This window comes from Platalea leucorodia, assembly GCF_965183815.1.
Source record: "Platalea leucorodia genome assembly, chromosome: 3".
Lineage (NCBI taxonomy): Eukaryota > Metazoa > Chordata > Aves > Pelecaniformes > Threskiornithidae > Platalea > Platalea leucorodia.
Window position 1 is genome coordinate 104,861,775 of NC_138825.1, and position 15,529 is coordinate 104,877,303.

General features: G+C 38.2%; 1 protein-coding gene across 1 annotated transcript in view; it reads right to left on the reverse strand.

Moving 5' to 3' along the window:
- The window catches only part of MYOM2 (myomesin 2), a 76,646-nt gene that overhangs the window by 30,099 nt on the left and 31,018 nt on the right, over nt 1-15,529 (reverse strand). Inside the window, exons 15-20 of the mRNA XM_082307724.1 lie at nt 14,082-14,265; nt 10,592-10,766; nt 9,093-9,214; nt 7,813-7,833; nt 6,262-6,453; nt 2,543-2,665 (exon numbers count right to left, since the gene is read on the reverse strand). Of these exons, the coding sequence (XP_082163850.1) occupies nt 2,543-2,665; nt 6,262-6,453; nt 7,813-7,833; nt 9,093-9,214; nt 10,592-10,766; nt 14,082-14,265 (817 nt within the window). The remainder of the gene's footprint in view (nt 1-2,542; nt 2,666-6,261; nt 6,454-7,812; nt 7,834-9,092; nt 9,215-10,591; nt 10,767-14,081; nt 14,266-15,529) is intronic.

Sequence of the window (15,529 nt, forward strand, 5' to 3'; positions counted from 1 at the left end):
AACTAGTTTCATAATGAGAACAATGTAATCAGCCAAGGAGTAGAAAGGTCAGATTGTTCATTATGAAAATGAAAATTTCACTCTCTTCATTTCCTGAAAGTGCCTTTTATTTTATTTCTTTATATATCATTTAAAATGAAGGATAATCTTCACTTGTTTACACACTAGGCAATTTCACTGACATTTTGAAAACACAGTAGAGAGTATAAATCACAGATCCTTTCTTTAAGGAAAACAATTGTTCCACTGATGACACATTTATACTAACTATTACAAAATGTAATTTTGATAAGAAAATGTAATTAATACAAAGGGAGTTACGGTCAGGAGATTAAACATTTTGTTATTGACAGCTTTGCCATGTCATTAAATCCAGAAGGTAAGATTTATAAACTAAAAGAATTTATTTATAAACTAAAAGAATTTAGCTAGAAAGCGTGGAGAACAGCTCTCTGACAAGCAGTTTTGCAGAAAAGAATCTGGGCATTAAAAAGAAGTAAACTTGAAACTTAGCATAACAGTGTAATATTTTTTTTAAAAGACAAATAGTAGGGAATTTGTAAGCAGGCAAATAATTGTAGGAGATGTGGAGTTACCATTTCTCTGCTCAGCATTGAATAGACTTTATTTGAAATAATGTTTCCAGTTTGTGCACTGCCATTCAAGAAAGACGTGAATCAACTAGAAAAAGTTCAAAGAACAGCAAAAAAATTGTTTATTTAGAGATAGGGAATACATGATCTATGGGAAAAAGTTGCGTGAACTGAATTTTGTCAACTTAAGGGGAAAGTTAGGGGTCTGATAAAGTCTTTAAACACATAGAAAAGCTGTTGCCAAGAGGAAAAGAATAATCTCTTCTTCATGTATTTGGTGAACAGGACAAGAAGCAAACAGTCTTAAATTGCAGGAAGAAAGATTCAGGAATATTAGAAAAACTTCTAAACTGTAAGCGTAGTAAGATTAGGAATAGATCCTGTCCAAAGAACCTGGACTTTTTCATGGGTAGAAGTCTTTAAGGATGGATTTGGCAAGCATCTGTCAATGAGATAGGTATAGCTGGTCCTGTGTGTGGGCAAGCAGTTGAATTAGATGACATTTGAGAGTCTTTCCTAGTAAGTGATTCCATGATCTTACTGAACTGTTTCTTGTTCCAGGCAAGAATTACTTTTTATGTATATCATAGAAAAGAAAACTGAAAACTTCCTGCCTTCTTCTGCTAATTCTGCCTTTTTGAAATCACTAAAATTCCAATAGTTTTACGAAACCAGATTTAGAGGTTGGGTTTTTTTTTTCTTTACTGAGAAAATAACTGCATGAACATTTAGGCATGAAACAGATGTGTGTAGGTGTCAGACAGCTCCTGATGACATAAACAAGTATTAGAATGGATCCTTAATTGCATACCAAAGCTCAATGTCATAAATAGAATTCAATTTAGCAACACGGCAGTATTTTACAGCATTTTGGGGAAAAGAAGGTAGAAATCTATTAAAGTGGTAGGTGCCTGTGTTTTCATTATGGGCTATAATGTGACACCCTTTGTTTAGGCAAATCACTACCAGACATCAGAAATAGCTCCAGCAAAAGTGTTGCTCAGTATGAGTGAGGGTGTTATAAAATAAGCAGACGCGCCTTCAAAAAACCTTTCAATAGATTATTTACAGAACTTGAGCATTACTGAGAGGAATCAATTCCCTAGATGTCTAACATTTAGGCATAAATTTATATGTTCACGTGAGGTAGACTAAAGTTTCACTTTCTTTTGCTGGGGGTCCTGAATTCACAATACTTCTTATTTAACATATTTTACAGAGTTAGCAAGGCAATTAACAGTCTGCAGCAACATCTGCACTGCTAAACTACAGACAACCTAAACACAGGTTTGAGTGCTAGCATGCAGTCATTCCTACTGTGTGTTTGTTAGCACATCTATTCTAACACCTGACTAATAATAATCTCTCAGGTAACACCTGGGTACAATCTGAGGAAAACACATAAATGAGGGCACATCAGTTGAGACTGAGAGACTTTAGCTGTAAAGTGTGAGTTATGCTGTGCTATTTGCTTCTATGATGTCAAGAAACAGGCCCCTGTTGTGTCTTCTTTATGAACAAAAAACATGGTTTTGGAGTCTGAAACTCAAGGAATATTCTTAATAGACGGCAGTTACGGTACAGGGATGCCTGTGTATTGTATAGGTGGTTCATGTGAGGTGGAGCTTGTAGAGCTGGGGGTGAAGAGCTGATAGAGATAAAAACAGACTAAAGGCTGAAGACTTTCTGCCCTGAGTTGATGTGGGTGGTGAAAGGAGACACTCAGCAAGCTAAGTAAAGGTTGCTCACTTCCCAGGACATTCAATGTCACCAGTGGGGATGTGGAGGCAGCTTTTAACAGGAGACCTCGGAAGCAGTGGCAATCTCAACACGTAATATGGCAGAAATGAACCGAAAGACATCCAGCAGAGTTTGGCTGGAACATTACACTGACTGTGTTTTAAAGAGTTTATATTGAACTGAAATTCGTGAGGAACGAATAGTCTTACCAGGTTCCGGCATAGTCCAGGCTTTACACTTAAAATGCTCACTGGGATCTGAAGGTTGACCTATTCCAACCAGATTTGCAGCAGCAACTTTGAATTCATAGAAGGCATCTTCTGTCAAATCTTCTACCTTTTTTTGAGAAAACAATTCAATATATCAAAAGCCATGATTTGTATTCTTTTAATAAATTAAATACTTAAAAATAAGCATTCTGACATTAGTTGATTAATTATCAGGCCTTACTGCTGTGCTGGAGTACTGGAAGAATCTAATTTGGAGATTATACTCTTAAACCAAACACACTGCAGAGATATACATTGTACTTCCATGTGTTTCAGCCACATCATCCTAGGAATAATAGCACTCAATATATTGGCATGAGAGGCTGTAAAAGGTTAGAGCAAAGGTCCAGGGAGCCTACTCAATGAATGACCACTAGCAGATACTTATGGGTGAGTGTTCTAACACAAAATACCTTCTTGCATTGCTTATGAATGACTATTCATAAGCCAGTCACTTAAGCAAGAGTTCGAATGGTGTTGCACTCTAAAGAGGTCATAGTTGACTGACCAGGGAAGAAAGGAAAACAACAGGAAACTAAAGGAAAAGCCAATCCAATTAGTTCAGCAGTGTGCTGATATAACTCTGGGAAAGATTCTCTCACTAATTTTGTCTGGCTTGTGTGCATCTTTCTTTTAATATTACCTACCATTACAAAGTGAGGAAGTAAGCACTGGAAATAGGATGACCAGAATCCGTGCTATACTTCTGCAAACATCCCTGGTAAATGAACCCTGACTTATCTAATGAGTCCATCACCACATCACCATCTCAAATTTTGAGATCAAAATAGACAAGCTATAAGGCATGAGCTTCTTGACACCCTGAGAGCCTCATGGTAGTAGCCCTCTTCCATCCTTCCTCTTCCAGACCACCTAAATACAATAACCAAGTCTTGGACACCTCAGTCCTCTGCATAATTTTCCTCACATTATATTTAATCATATGTCTCAAGAGAAAGAGGCAGCTGAGAGTAGTGCTTCTAGGGGAGATAGATACTGAACAGTTTTAGATTTTCATGAATAAATAAACTATAACTGTATTCTCTGGGAAAACATGAGATAAAAAAGGATTTTGGTCTGATTTTTTTAATGGTAACAAACATAATGGAATGGTAAGAAACATATGATGGGGCAGTGTGTTGGGTTTACATGGTAAGTTTTTGGTAGGTGGGGGCTACAGGGGTGGCTTCTGTGAGAAGCTGATAGAAGCTTCCCCCATGTCCGATAGAGCCAATGCCAGCCAGCTCCAAGACGGAACCACCGCTGGCCAAGGCCGAGCCAATCAGGGACAGTGGTAGCACCTCTGGGATAACATATTTAAGAAGGGGAAAAAAAAATGTGTGCAACTGCAGCCAGAGAGTGGGGTGAGAATATGTGAGAGGAACAACTCTGCAGACACCAAGGTAGTGAAGAAGGAGCGGGAGGAGGTGCTTCAGGTGCCAGAGCAGATTCTCCTGCAGCCCCTGGTGAAGACCATGGTGAGGCAGGCTGTCCCCCTGCAGCCCATGGAGATCCACGGTGGAGCAGATATCCACCTGCAGCCCATGGAGAACCCCGCGCCAGAGCAGGTGGATGCCCAAAGGAGGCTGTGACCCCATGAGAAGCCCACACTGGAGCAGGTTTGCTGGCAGGACTTCTGACCCCGCAGGGGACCCACGCTGGAGCAGTTCGTGAAGGACTGCAGCCTGTGGGAAGGACTCACGTTGGAGAAGTTCATGGAGGACTATCTCCCGTGGAAGGGACCCCACACTGGAGCAGGGGAAGAGTGTGAGGAGTCCTCCCCCTGAGGAGGAAGGAGCAGCAGAGACAACGTGTGATGAGCTGACCTCAACCCCCATTCCCCGTCCCCCTGCGCCGCTGCGGCAGAGGAGGTAGAGAAAATCAGGAGTAAAGTTAAGCCCAGGAAGAAGGGAGGGGTTGGAGGAAGGTGTTTTAAGATTTAGTTTTTATTTTGTCATTACCTTACTCTGGTTTGATTGGCAATAAATTGAACTAATTTCCCCAAGTTGAGTCTGTTTTGCCCGTGACAGTAACTGGTGAGTGATCTCCCCTGTCTTTATCTCGACCCAGGAGCCTTTCATTATATCTTCTCTCCCCTGTCCTGCTAAGGAGGAGGAGTGATAGAGCATCTTTGGTGGGCACCTGGCGTCCAGCCAGGGTCAACCCACCACGGGTAGCATCAAATACAATACCAAAGCAAACAACGTAAGCCAGGAAAAGTCAGGCACTAATACAGTTTAGATAGAATTTCCTGAAGATAGAGAGCTATATAGTGATTCACAAGAGAGAATAACAGCTCAGCCTGTAAAAATGGTTTTGAAATCCCAGGTTATTAAGGGAAAGAATATTTGTGGGGTTCCCATAGAATTATTTAAACAGAGAGGGTTAAACGTTTAGTGATTTCCCAGTGCTGTACTGTATATCTCAGGGCCTTCTCTGCTTGCAGTATGTCACAAAATATTCTGTGCTACTAAAAGCTGTCTTGCTTTTATTTCCCATCAGTATTTCAGATTTCAGTCATTCAAACTAATGTACGAAGATGCACCTTCAGGCACAAATACTGGCAGGACTGAGACTTAAATATCCAATTAATTAAACACTGAATGGTTTCCCTTAATTTACATTACTCATTTGTTTACAAATGCATTAAAAATGAAAACATTTGGAAAGCTATGCTTAGTATTGCCCTTTCATGCCTATCCTACCTTCCCTTTTTTATTTCTTAACATCCATGCTCCATCTGCTATGTCAGAGGTGCCAGTTATAAACTCACTCACAAGCATACATACACCTGAGTATTGCCAGCTGCCTTCTGTGCATGAAACATTTTTCCTGCATTTGCAGCGTTATTTTCTACTTTAGAGTCAAATGTCTGCTAAAGACCCTGAGGTTTATAGGAAAGTTGCTGATTTGCAGAAATAAATTTAAGAAGTCTTTGGGAATAAAATCTGATTGTTTAACTTAATTTAACAAGCGTCAGATTGATTTATTACTTGCTATATCCTATCTTCCTAACCTTTCTTCACGGAAGTTCGCATCAAAATTTTCCTCTTTTAAGAAACATTGAATACATTGTAAGCGCAACGAGAAGTAATTTATTTCAAAACTAAAATCATTGCTCTGGTACACTGGAAAGGAGGCGATGAGGCATAATGCTACGTTTATTAATATACTTCCCTTTCCAGCTGAAGGCAGATTTTGAGAGTAAGAATAGGGACAGTTACATTTGTTCTTAGCTCATCTCCATTTCATTTACAAGTCTCCAGTTCTACAGACAGCACGGTCATCTGTCCTGCTAAATGCTTCCATCCTTTCTCTGCATGTTATTACAGTGGTGATACATATAGTGCTCATTAATGAATATAGTTTGTGAAGCATTTTATAGATCATCTTGTTCTTTGTGAAAAATGTGCTTCACAACTATTTTCTCAAAAGTTTCCTCATCTGAATGGCCTTATTGGTCTTAGAATTTCATAGCAGGGGATGGCACTGATTCTCCACCCCAGTTTTTAGACTTGTTGCACTCCAAAATACACAATGGAAGGGCTTGTTTTTGCTGTAGTAAGTATTTAAAGAACTTCTCTGCAAGAAAGTAGGACTCTGTCAAAAGCAAAGAAATAGTACAAATCAGCTCCAGAAAGATAATGATTAAAAAGTACCAACCGTATAAATTGTCTGGGTAATAAGGGAAGAATTGACTTCATGCCAGTTTTGATGGTTAGCTTCCCGTTTATCCATATAATAACCAAGGACTGGTGAACCTCCACTGTACTTTGGTGCTTTCCAGCCAAGGGTCATTGAATGACCATCACAGTTCAGAAGTGTGATACCATGAGGATATGATGGACAAGCTATAAGGAAATAAGAATCCTGAGAGTTAGAACAGAGTCTAAAACACTGGAGTGTAGAAGTTGTTTAGTGTTTTTTTGTATTGCTTTTGTTTTCTGCAGGGTACTGCTATCAGTTGCATATCAGTAACAAAGTAGTTGTAAAGCTGCTAATCAACATTAATTTTATCTCCAAACATAAACATGGAAGTTTTTGAAACATCTGCCTAATATGCTCTCCTCTCAGGAGATAGGAAGAAGGAATAGATGATCTTTGGTATGGAAATGGTAATGCCAGCAAAAGTGTCTCCATACCAAACATTATGCTAGAAGACTGAAACGGATCAGAAAATCTTTTCCTGCTAAGAACCAAATAAACTGCTCAAATACTTTTGGAATACAGAAAGAATCACCCAATACGAAAAAAAAAAAGGCTATGAACTTGAATGAAATGAAGTCATATGACTGTCTGGTCTATGGCCTTAATGGTTTTCTCCTCCTATCCCCATATTATATGCCTACTTCAGATTGAGAGTGCTTTCTGCCCTATAAGGAATAGAAAATATTTAGACTTTCACCAGCTTAACCTGTGTGGAGGCAGAAAATACATATCCTTCATGAGTTTACTCCCATCTGTAGCAGAAGCAGAAATGTCATCCAGGCATCTTCCTAGAGATTAAGAAAACTGTTTTCCTGAGCTTTTTACACCCCTATTACTAGCAAACACCCTTTCTGGCAAGCGCTGTTTTCTATTTGCCATCTGTGCATGAAAGTTTGCCCAAAGATACCCCTTTCTTGATCTTGTTGTGCTGCAGCAAGTACAGGCTAAGCTCGTGCCCCTAAAGCTCATCAGATATTTTCAGTTGAATTACCAGTGTAACTCGAGAGAATGTGACTTACCTCATTCAGAAGAGAATATGTTAGCAGAGGCCCTTAATACAGTCCCTGATCTTGTAGCCGTAATAGTGATCAGCATGAAAACAGATAGTAATCAGCAGAATTGGCCTTTTGTTCTTTTTTTCAAAATGTGATGTTATACTCAGAGGCCATAAAATATGGCCTTTGCAATTTTTACCACTTGTTGGTAAATAAGAATCACCATAGCAAACTCTTATAAATGCCCTTAAAATAATACTGCAGAAAGATTCTGTCCATGCTAATGTAAGTAAGTCACCTATAAATAGTCCTGCTAAATTCCTGTTAAGGCTAGCAAAATGGGTAAAAGCCATCCACATCCCATAAGCGTGTCAGACCCGTGTGCTCTGTGTTTGGTGACATACCCCATGCAACCCTCATCTTCCAAACACACAGTGAGAAATAAAAGGTGCGAGTGCATTTATGACACAGGTGTGATATATGTGAAAGTGTTTGTGCACAACCTACCCATATGAGAAACACTTTGTCCTAAAAAAATCAAATAGAGTAAGTTTGTCAGTAACATCTCATCCAAATTTATCTTCTAATAGCCATTCTGACTTATAAATCTTTTAGAGGATTATTTATAGAATAGAATCATAGAATTGTTAAGGTTGGAAAGGACCTCTGAGATCATCGAGTCCAACCTGTTAACCTAACTGCCTGGTCTACCTCTAAATCATGTCCCTAAGCACCACATCCACAAATTTTTTGAATACTTCCAGGGACTGCGATTGTACCCCTTCCCTGGGCAGTCTGTTCCAATGCCTAACCACTCTCTCTGTGAAGAAATTTTTCCTCATATCTAATCTAAATCTCCCCTGGCACGACTTGAGCCCATTTCCTCTTGTCCTATCGCTTGTTACTTGGGAGAAGAGACTGACCTCCACCTCCCTACAACCTCCTTTCAGGTAGTTGTAGAGAGCAATAAGGTCTCCCCTCAGCCTCCTCTTCTCCAGGCTAAACAACCCCAGCTCCCTCAGCCTCTCCTCATAAGACTTGTGCCCCAGACCCTTCACCAGCTTCGTTGCCCTTCTTTAGACACGCTCTAGCATTTCTGACAAGTATGCCTGTTGGTCGTCTTCTCCAAGAGGTGGGGGAAAGATGTTCTATTTCAGATTTTTCAATATGAAACTGAAACTGTGCAGAAATGAAAACTGGACCATAGTAGCCCAGATCTGTGTACTTTTTGTTCTAAATAATTATCCAGCCCTCCACTCAGCATGTGTCATTCCTACTGAAGGTTGCACAATGGATTGTTCTTACACCGAAATTTTGCTTGCAGGGTACCAGAGGAGGTGGATTGTGCTCCAACCTGGAGTAGCCAAAGGGAATTTTCTGTTTGGTCCATCCACACAGTAATGAAGTTTCCTGAAACTCTTCTAAACTGAGCAAATTCCATGCTAAACTGATTTGCACCACTCCAAATCACCTAGAAGCTACTTGTTAAACTTAATCAAGATTTACAGTTTCTTTGTTACAACTGAGGAGCAGAAGGCAGCCTTGCCATTATAGTCAATCTGACCCAATATTTCCATCAGATATTATTAATAACTTTTTAAAAAAAAAAATGTCTTTTCTCTGTTTATGTTTGCGAAGTTTATACTCTGGCATAAACTTCACTAAGGGGATGTGCTCCATAGCTGCAAAATGTACCATTATAGCAAATGAGACCAAAGGAGTTGATTGCTGAAAATAGGTAACCCATTCAAGAAACAAGAGGCCGAGTTGCACAGAATCATACTTACTAAGGGCTGCCTGTACTGTTATAGCCTCCGACTCCTGTGAGTTTTCACTGAATCCTACAGCATTCACAGCTTTCACACGGAAGACATACTGCTCTCCAGTTTCCAAACCATGAACAACAAACCTAGGTTAAATAAAAACAGCATCATGTATTGGTGTATTTTTTACAGGAAGCATTCTATGCTGTGTCATGAAATCTTGGCAACAATAAGAATGCTCAACTTCATCAATGCTTCATAAAAGAAATTTCCAAGAGGGAAACTGTAATACAATGATGTGATGTAGTACAATATAATTGGATGGGACACTGGAACAAAAGTCACAGTATTCATTAAACTCTTAGTGCTGATCTACCAGGTAGAGTCAGATAAACTGTAATATATTCCCTCTGAACTTTGGCTTGCTAAATTCTAATCTATTCTGGAAAGGGACTATATTTTTCACTGTATTTTCATAGTCACTATCAAAAATAGCTTTCAGCTTTGATCTGAGGTTCTAGGTAATTATTGTAGTAGATACAACAGTCAGAACTATTATATTGTAGGATATGTTCACATATAAACAAATTAAATGTTTTTCTTATTTTTGTGGTGTCCCAATCCCTTTGACCAAGAATTAGTTTCTACTTTTTCTTTGATCAAATTCCTTGACTACTTGATCAAAGGATTCAGCAGATCACAAAGTCACTCAATATTAATTAATAACTGACAAAATACACTAAACAACATGATGTGCTTGTTATATACCCAGAAGAAAATATAAATTACACATCTAAACTTTGTGTTTGGTGAGTGATTCTAATAAAAGTAAGCATGATTGTCACAAAGAAAATTACTTGAAGAATCACATAATGAAGTGTGATATTTTCAGGAGGGAGTAAGGAAGCATCAGAAATAGACAGGGCTAGTGTCATGGCAAGGGAACTAGAAAAAGGGGCTACTGTCCTTTACCCATAGATGTAGCAGATGAGGGAGCCCTGATGTTTCTGGGATGGGACACTTGGATTTCCTGCACAGCAGTGTCAGCAGAGGAAGTACTTTCCCCACCATGTTTATAGCGGACATGGCATGCCCTTTTGCCCTGATGTCCATGGACTATGGGCTCCAGGAGGAAACACCCTGGAAAGCTTTAGAGTTCTCTCTCCTTCTCATACTCTTCCTCATGTGCATCAGGTCCGTTTATCCCATAACACAATTCAGACTTTAAGAAAGGCATTTATTTTATGCTTACTCTTGTCCAAGACATACAGGATCATATCTCTAGAACGTGCTTTTATAACTCAAAGTCATGGAATAGACAAAAGATGCTTCTCTTTGGGGGGAGGGGGGAAAAAAGTCTGGCCTACAATCTGAAAAGCTTAGCTCTGAGAGTCTGCAGATTGTTTCTTCACAGTCATTCAACACTCACCTTCCATGATAACACCATTTCTTAGCATGTAAATTGGCTTAAAACTTTCCTACAGTTTTCAAACCTCCCTAAAATACAGAAGTACTGTCAATACCTGTTATATTTAATAGGTTTGTGGTTACTAGGCTCCCAGTGATTTGATCCCACCACAGAATAGTCAATGTAGTAGCCATATAAATCCTCTTCATGTTTTGGTTTATCCCATTGAACTACAACAGATGTTTTTGTGTTCCTTGTGGCCACTACCCGACCAGGTGCAGATGGGACAACTAAGAAAAAGAGAGAAAACATATACTATTATGAAATACATAAAAATAAAAGTAAGCTGAGGTAGATGCAACACTGTATACTTTTATCATATTTAATCACTACAGCTATGACTTCTACTATGTTAATATTGCTATATATTTTAGTATATTTGTTTCACTGTAAGTCTGGATACTTCTATATATGTGTGTACAAATATATTTATTTTTCTATTTGTTTACTTAGAACAAACTTATTCTAAGCTATGAGACTCCCTACCTGTGTGATTTTATATAGGTTTTCTGAGGAGTGAGTTATAAGAGAACATTTTTTCAAACATCAGTGTGGATAAAGGTGTACAGTTATGAAAATGTTCTGTCTCAAATGTTCTCTCTCAAATAAGAGGTTTATGTATAGCTTATGTCCCTGTAGCACTACTGCATCAGTAAGAAATGCACATAAACTGTAGAGGTATGATATCATGAGTATTAAGAAATACTGCTTTCCAGTCAACTAATGACAACCCCAATTCAGAAAAGGCCAGCTTTTAAGGACAACTTTAAGCATGTGTTTGAATGCTAAGTGTTTATCCGAACTTAGCTAGATGGATTTCACAGAAGCACAGGAACGTTAGTTGGTAGGGATGTCTGGGGATCATCTAGTCCAACCTCTCACTGAGAGTGGGATTATCACTAACACTAAACTGGATTGTCAGTCATGGGTTTGTCTGAGTCTTGAAAACTTCTGATAATGGAGATTTCACAGCTGCCCTGCACAACCTCTTCCAGCATTGCACTCTTGTACCTTTTTCACTAAGAGAGTATATTCAGTCTGAATTTACTAAGCTAAAATTTGTGGCTGTTGGCTCTTTTTTTTGTCATCTGGTATTGCTGAGAACAGTTCAGCACCATCATCTTTGTAAGTCACCAAACTAAACAAGTCCAGCTACGTCCACCTCTCTTCACAGGTCACAGCCTCTAGGCCCCTGGCCATCTTGGCTGCCATCCAGCGGACCTCTCCAGTTCCTCTGCATCCATTCCTCTAGACTAAGGGAGCCAAAACTGGAACCAATACTCCAAGATCAACCTCAGCAGCACCAAAAAGAAGTGGGTAAAGCTTCCTTCAATCTGTTGACTATAGTTCTCCCAAGGGAGCATAGTACACAATTCACTTTACAGGCAATGAAAGTTCACTGTTGGTTTATATTGATCTAAACACCCTGAATGTGCGTAAATAGAACCAGAAACATCAAGATCTAAATGGAAAAAAAATCTTAATAAGGATCAACATGCAGTCTGTACACTATAAAATATCTATCTATCTGAGCTTTCAGAATGTAAGGAACTAAGGCAGTGTCTCAGCCTTTCATGATAGGTTAAGAGAGGCATCCAGCACTTGCCTATTGAAGGCATTTCAGTTTCCTCAGATTGATATATTGAGGACAACTGCAAGCAGCATGAAACAAAAGAAAGGCAGCATTTTTTTCATTTAGTCTTTCAATTTCAAAATAAAAAATAATACACACTATTGTACTTCATGCAGTAAGTCTGTAAGATCAGATGGGTTTAGTTTGAGATAAAGGTATCTACAGTCAGAAGTTTATGTGCAATTGTGCATGCACATGTTCTTAAGCTGCCATTATAGTCAAAGAGTTAGGGCGTAATTCAGTTACCCAAACAAATTCATTTAGGGCCATTTCAGAGCATCCGAGACTTCACGGAGCTGCCAGATATGACTCAGGAGATACTGAATATCTACACTCCTCTGAAATGGCAAACTGAAAGCATTTGAAAAGGTATTAGATGTCTGTTTGGCCAGTCAAACTGAGCCTCTGATCAGTGGTTGGTAGAGTCCTGAAGATGATTCATCTCACCCCAATGTAGACACTCCATAGCTGGATGCCATGGGGCAACTTATGGCAACATCAGCCAACTCCAATTGCCACAGTGAGAGCAGAGATATCTAAAGCACCTGTAGATGCTTACATGGAAACACCTAAATTTAGATGTTAGTCTCAGACTGAATACTCTTTTACCACTCAATTCAATTACATAATATTAAGTGTCATTTTGGATGGCCTAGGATACCCCATCCATCATCTAGTTTCTGCTTAAGAAAGAAAGCTACCCATAATTCCTGTGTAATGATTGCCATCCCCATGAAGTTGTCTCAGCTGTCCTCAGGAATGTCAACTGGTGCTATGTGCAGGCAACTAAAAGGAGCCCTGTGTGTCTCATGTATTTTAGCTCAGGTGGTAAACTCCATCTCTGAAAATACTCCTGCACTTTCTCTTTGACATAGCATCTTCTGCTTTCTGCTTGATTTATTCTGAATGTCTTGTATTAGCCCCTAAGGGATAGCCTATTTTCTGTACTAAGTGAAATAAATACAGTATTTTTCTTCCCTACCTTAGGGAATGTTGAATGGTTTAAATAATTTATATGCATTAATGAGGCATCAAATCAAGAATACATAAAAGCAAAAGATGTTTTTATTTCATCATGTATAGTTACATATCAGGCAAAAGGTGGTGGGTTATATTTTTTAAAATTATGGCAAACATTAAGAAGGCTGTATCTTTCAACATTTAGTGAACTATGGTATATCAGATACTGTAAATATTTCTTATATTTCTAGCAAGTGTACTAGTAAGATATGTGCTTTTAAGGTGATAGCTGTCAATACATGGGGCTGTTATATGTGACCTCTGCAAAACCACAATAGCAAACCAAATATTTGAGCAACAAGATGAATAATCACTCCCTAAATTTTCACTTGTGTTTTTGAATGTGGCCCCAAGATAAACACTTCATTTTCATTTGGAAAGTTACCACTGAATATGTAGATGTATCTTCCCCTATCCCTGAAACCTACTCATCTGCATGCCAAAGGAATTCCACACCAGCAGTAATTTGCAACTCAGAATACTAAGAAAGAAATGAAAGGCTACATTATCCAGCTGAAACTGTAGGGAATTAGGTAGTATATAATTACCTGAGCCAGACAATATAATTATCTAAGTTAGCGATTAACCTGTATTATCCTAATTTTTGACAAGCCACATTAATAGAGTGCATTGAAGAATGAACAACTAAAATTAATATAACTTTTTAACAATTATTGGTCTCAGCAAGGAGACTTGTGACCATTAGGAAAATTTTGGAATGTTTCTAAAATTTAGCATCTTGGTCTTTTTGAAATCCTTCACAGTATTGAACACAAATTGATTCGATTACTATTATTGTAATTATGCTAATCTAATTATAATGAGTTGTCTATTTCCGTTTTGTAAAATATCAATTTTATTTAATATTAATTCCTTACAATTAATGCCTTACCAATGGTATCTTGTGGTTGAATAGGTTCTGTGATTTCAGATGGATCACTGATGCCATGCTTGTTTGCTGACAAGACGCGGAAAACATATGATTTTCCTTCTGCAAGGTCAAACACTGCATAGCGAGGAGATTTTACTGCAACCTGTGCATTGACTCTTTGCCAGCTCCCACTGCCAACCATGGACTACAAAAAAAAAAAAAAAAAAAAAAAAGCTGTGAATCACTTCTGTGAACTGTCAAAAAATGAACATATTGCTGTATTGCATCCTGTCATGAATTTATTTAAGAGCTATAAGTGAAGGATCACTCTCAAATCCTTCACTTTAACATATGCAAATTCTCATAGCTCATGCATTCCATTACTCTACAAAAAGGCCTGAATACCTCACTGTCTCCTTGCCTGTCTAGACTTCAATATATGCACACTTGTACATACAGCTAGCCTTCAGTGAGGGCCATGACTGTCAACTGTGATTGATCCCAAAACAATTACTCTCATGTCCTGCAAAACTCACTTGAACACCCAAAGATTCTGTATGAAGGAAGCAAGTCCTAATCCAAATTCTGCAGAAAGCTGGGAAAGAGGATGTTACTTTACTCACTGCTTTAGCTTTATGTATTTTGTTGAGTAAGGTCATGTCCCTAAAAACATTCATCAGATGAAATAATTACTTTTGAATATTCTCAGTGCAGCAGCTGAGCTAATCATCATCACAACTGCACATGGAAGAGAGACAGCAAACCAGCATTCTGAGAGAAGTCTGCTCTCCATTAGGTTCCCCAGGTAAACTGTTGACCCAAAGCAAAAATTAGTCATGGAATCTTTCAGCAATTTTAGTAAAACTCAAGTGCCCAGTAAATAGCTTAAATAAAATTTCCTTCAAGCATAGGAAGGTGCATACAACTTAAATGTTTATAAAATTTTGGAACAGAGAGTCTGGAAACAAAACCCAATAGACTGTGAACTTCTTAGAGGAAGAACAGTGTTTCATGGGAGCTTGGAAACTACCCTGTATATAATGAGGCCTACTATAAATAAATAATAAAAATGTAAACATCTAGGGCCCATATATCAAAATCTTTTTCATAGATACTGAACCCACCTAGTGTTCTCAACAGAAGAAAGAAATATAACATCCATTTTCTTCATAATAAAAAGATGGAAAATATGAAATAAACATTATTTTGCCATATATTTTACTTTCTGGCATGAAAAACATTAATTGTTGCATTTCATTTTCACAGAAGAAACAATCTACATCACATTTTATTCTGTAGTTTGATTTGATTTATCTGTTAAATAATGATTTTAAAGGAACATTGCTATACAGCATAGAGAACTCATTTCCATTTTGTGTTTCTTGAAGCCTTTAAAAATTCATTTTTATTCTTCAGGACTGAGTCTTCTTTATTTGAAATAAATTAATTAGAAATTGTGCGTTTTTAAA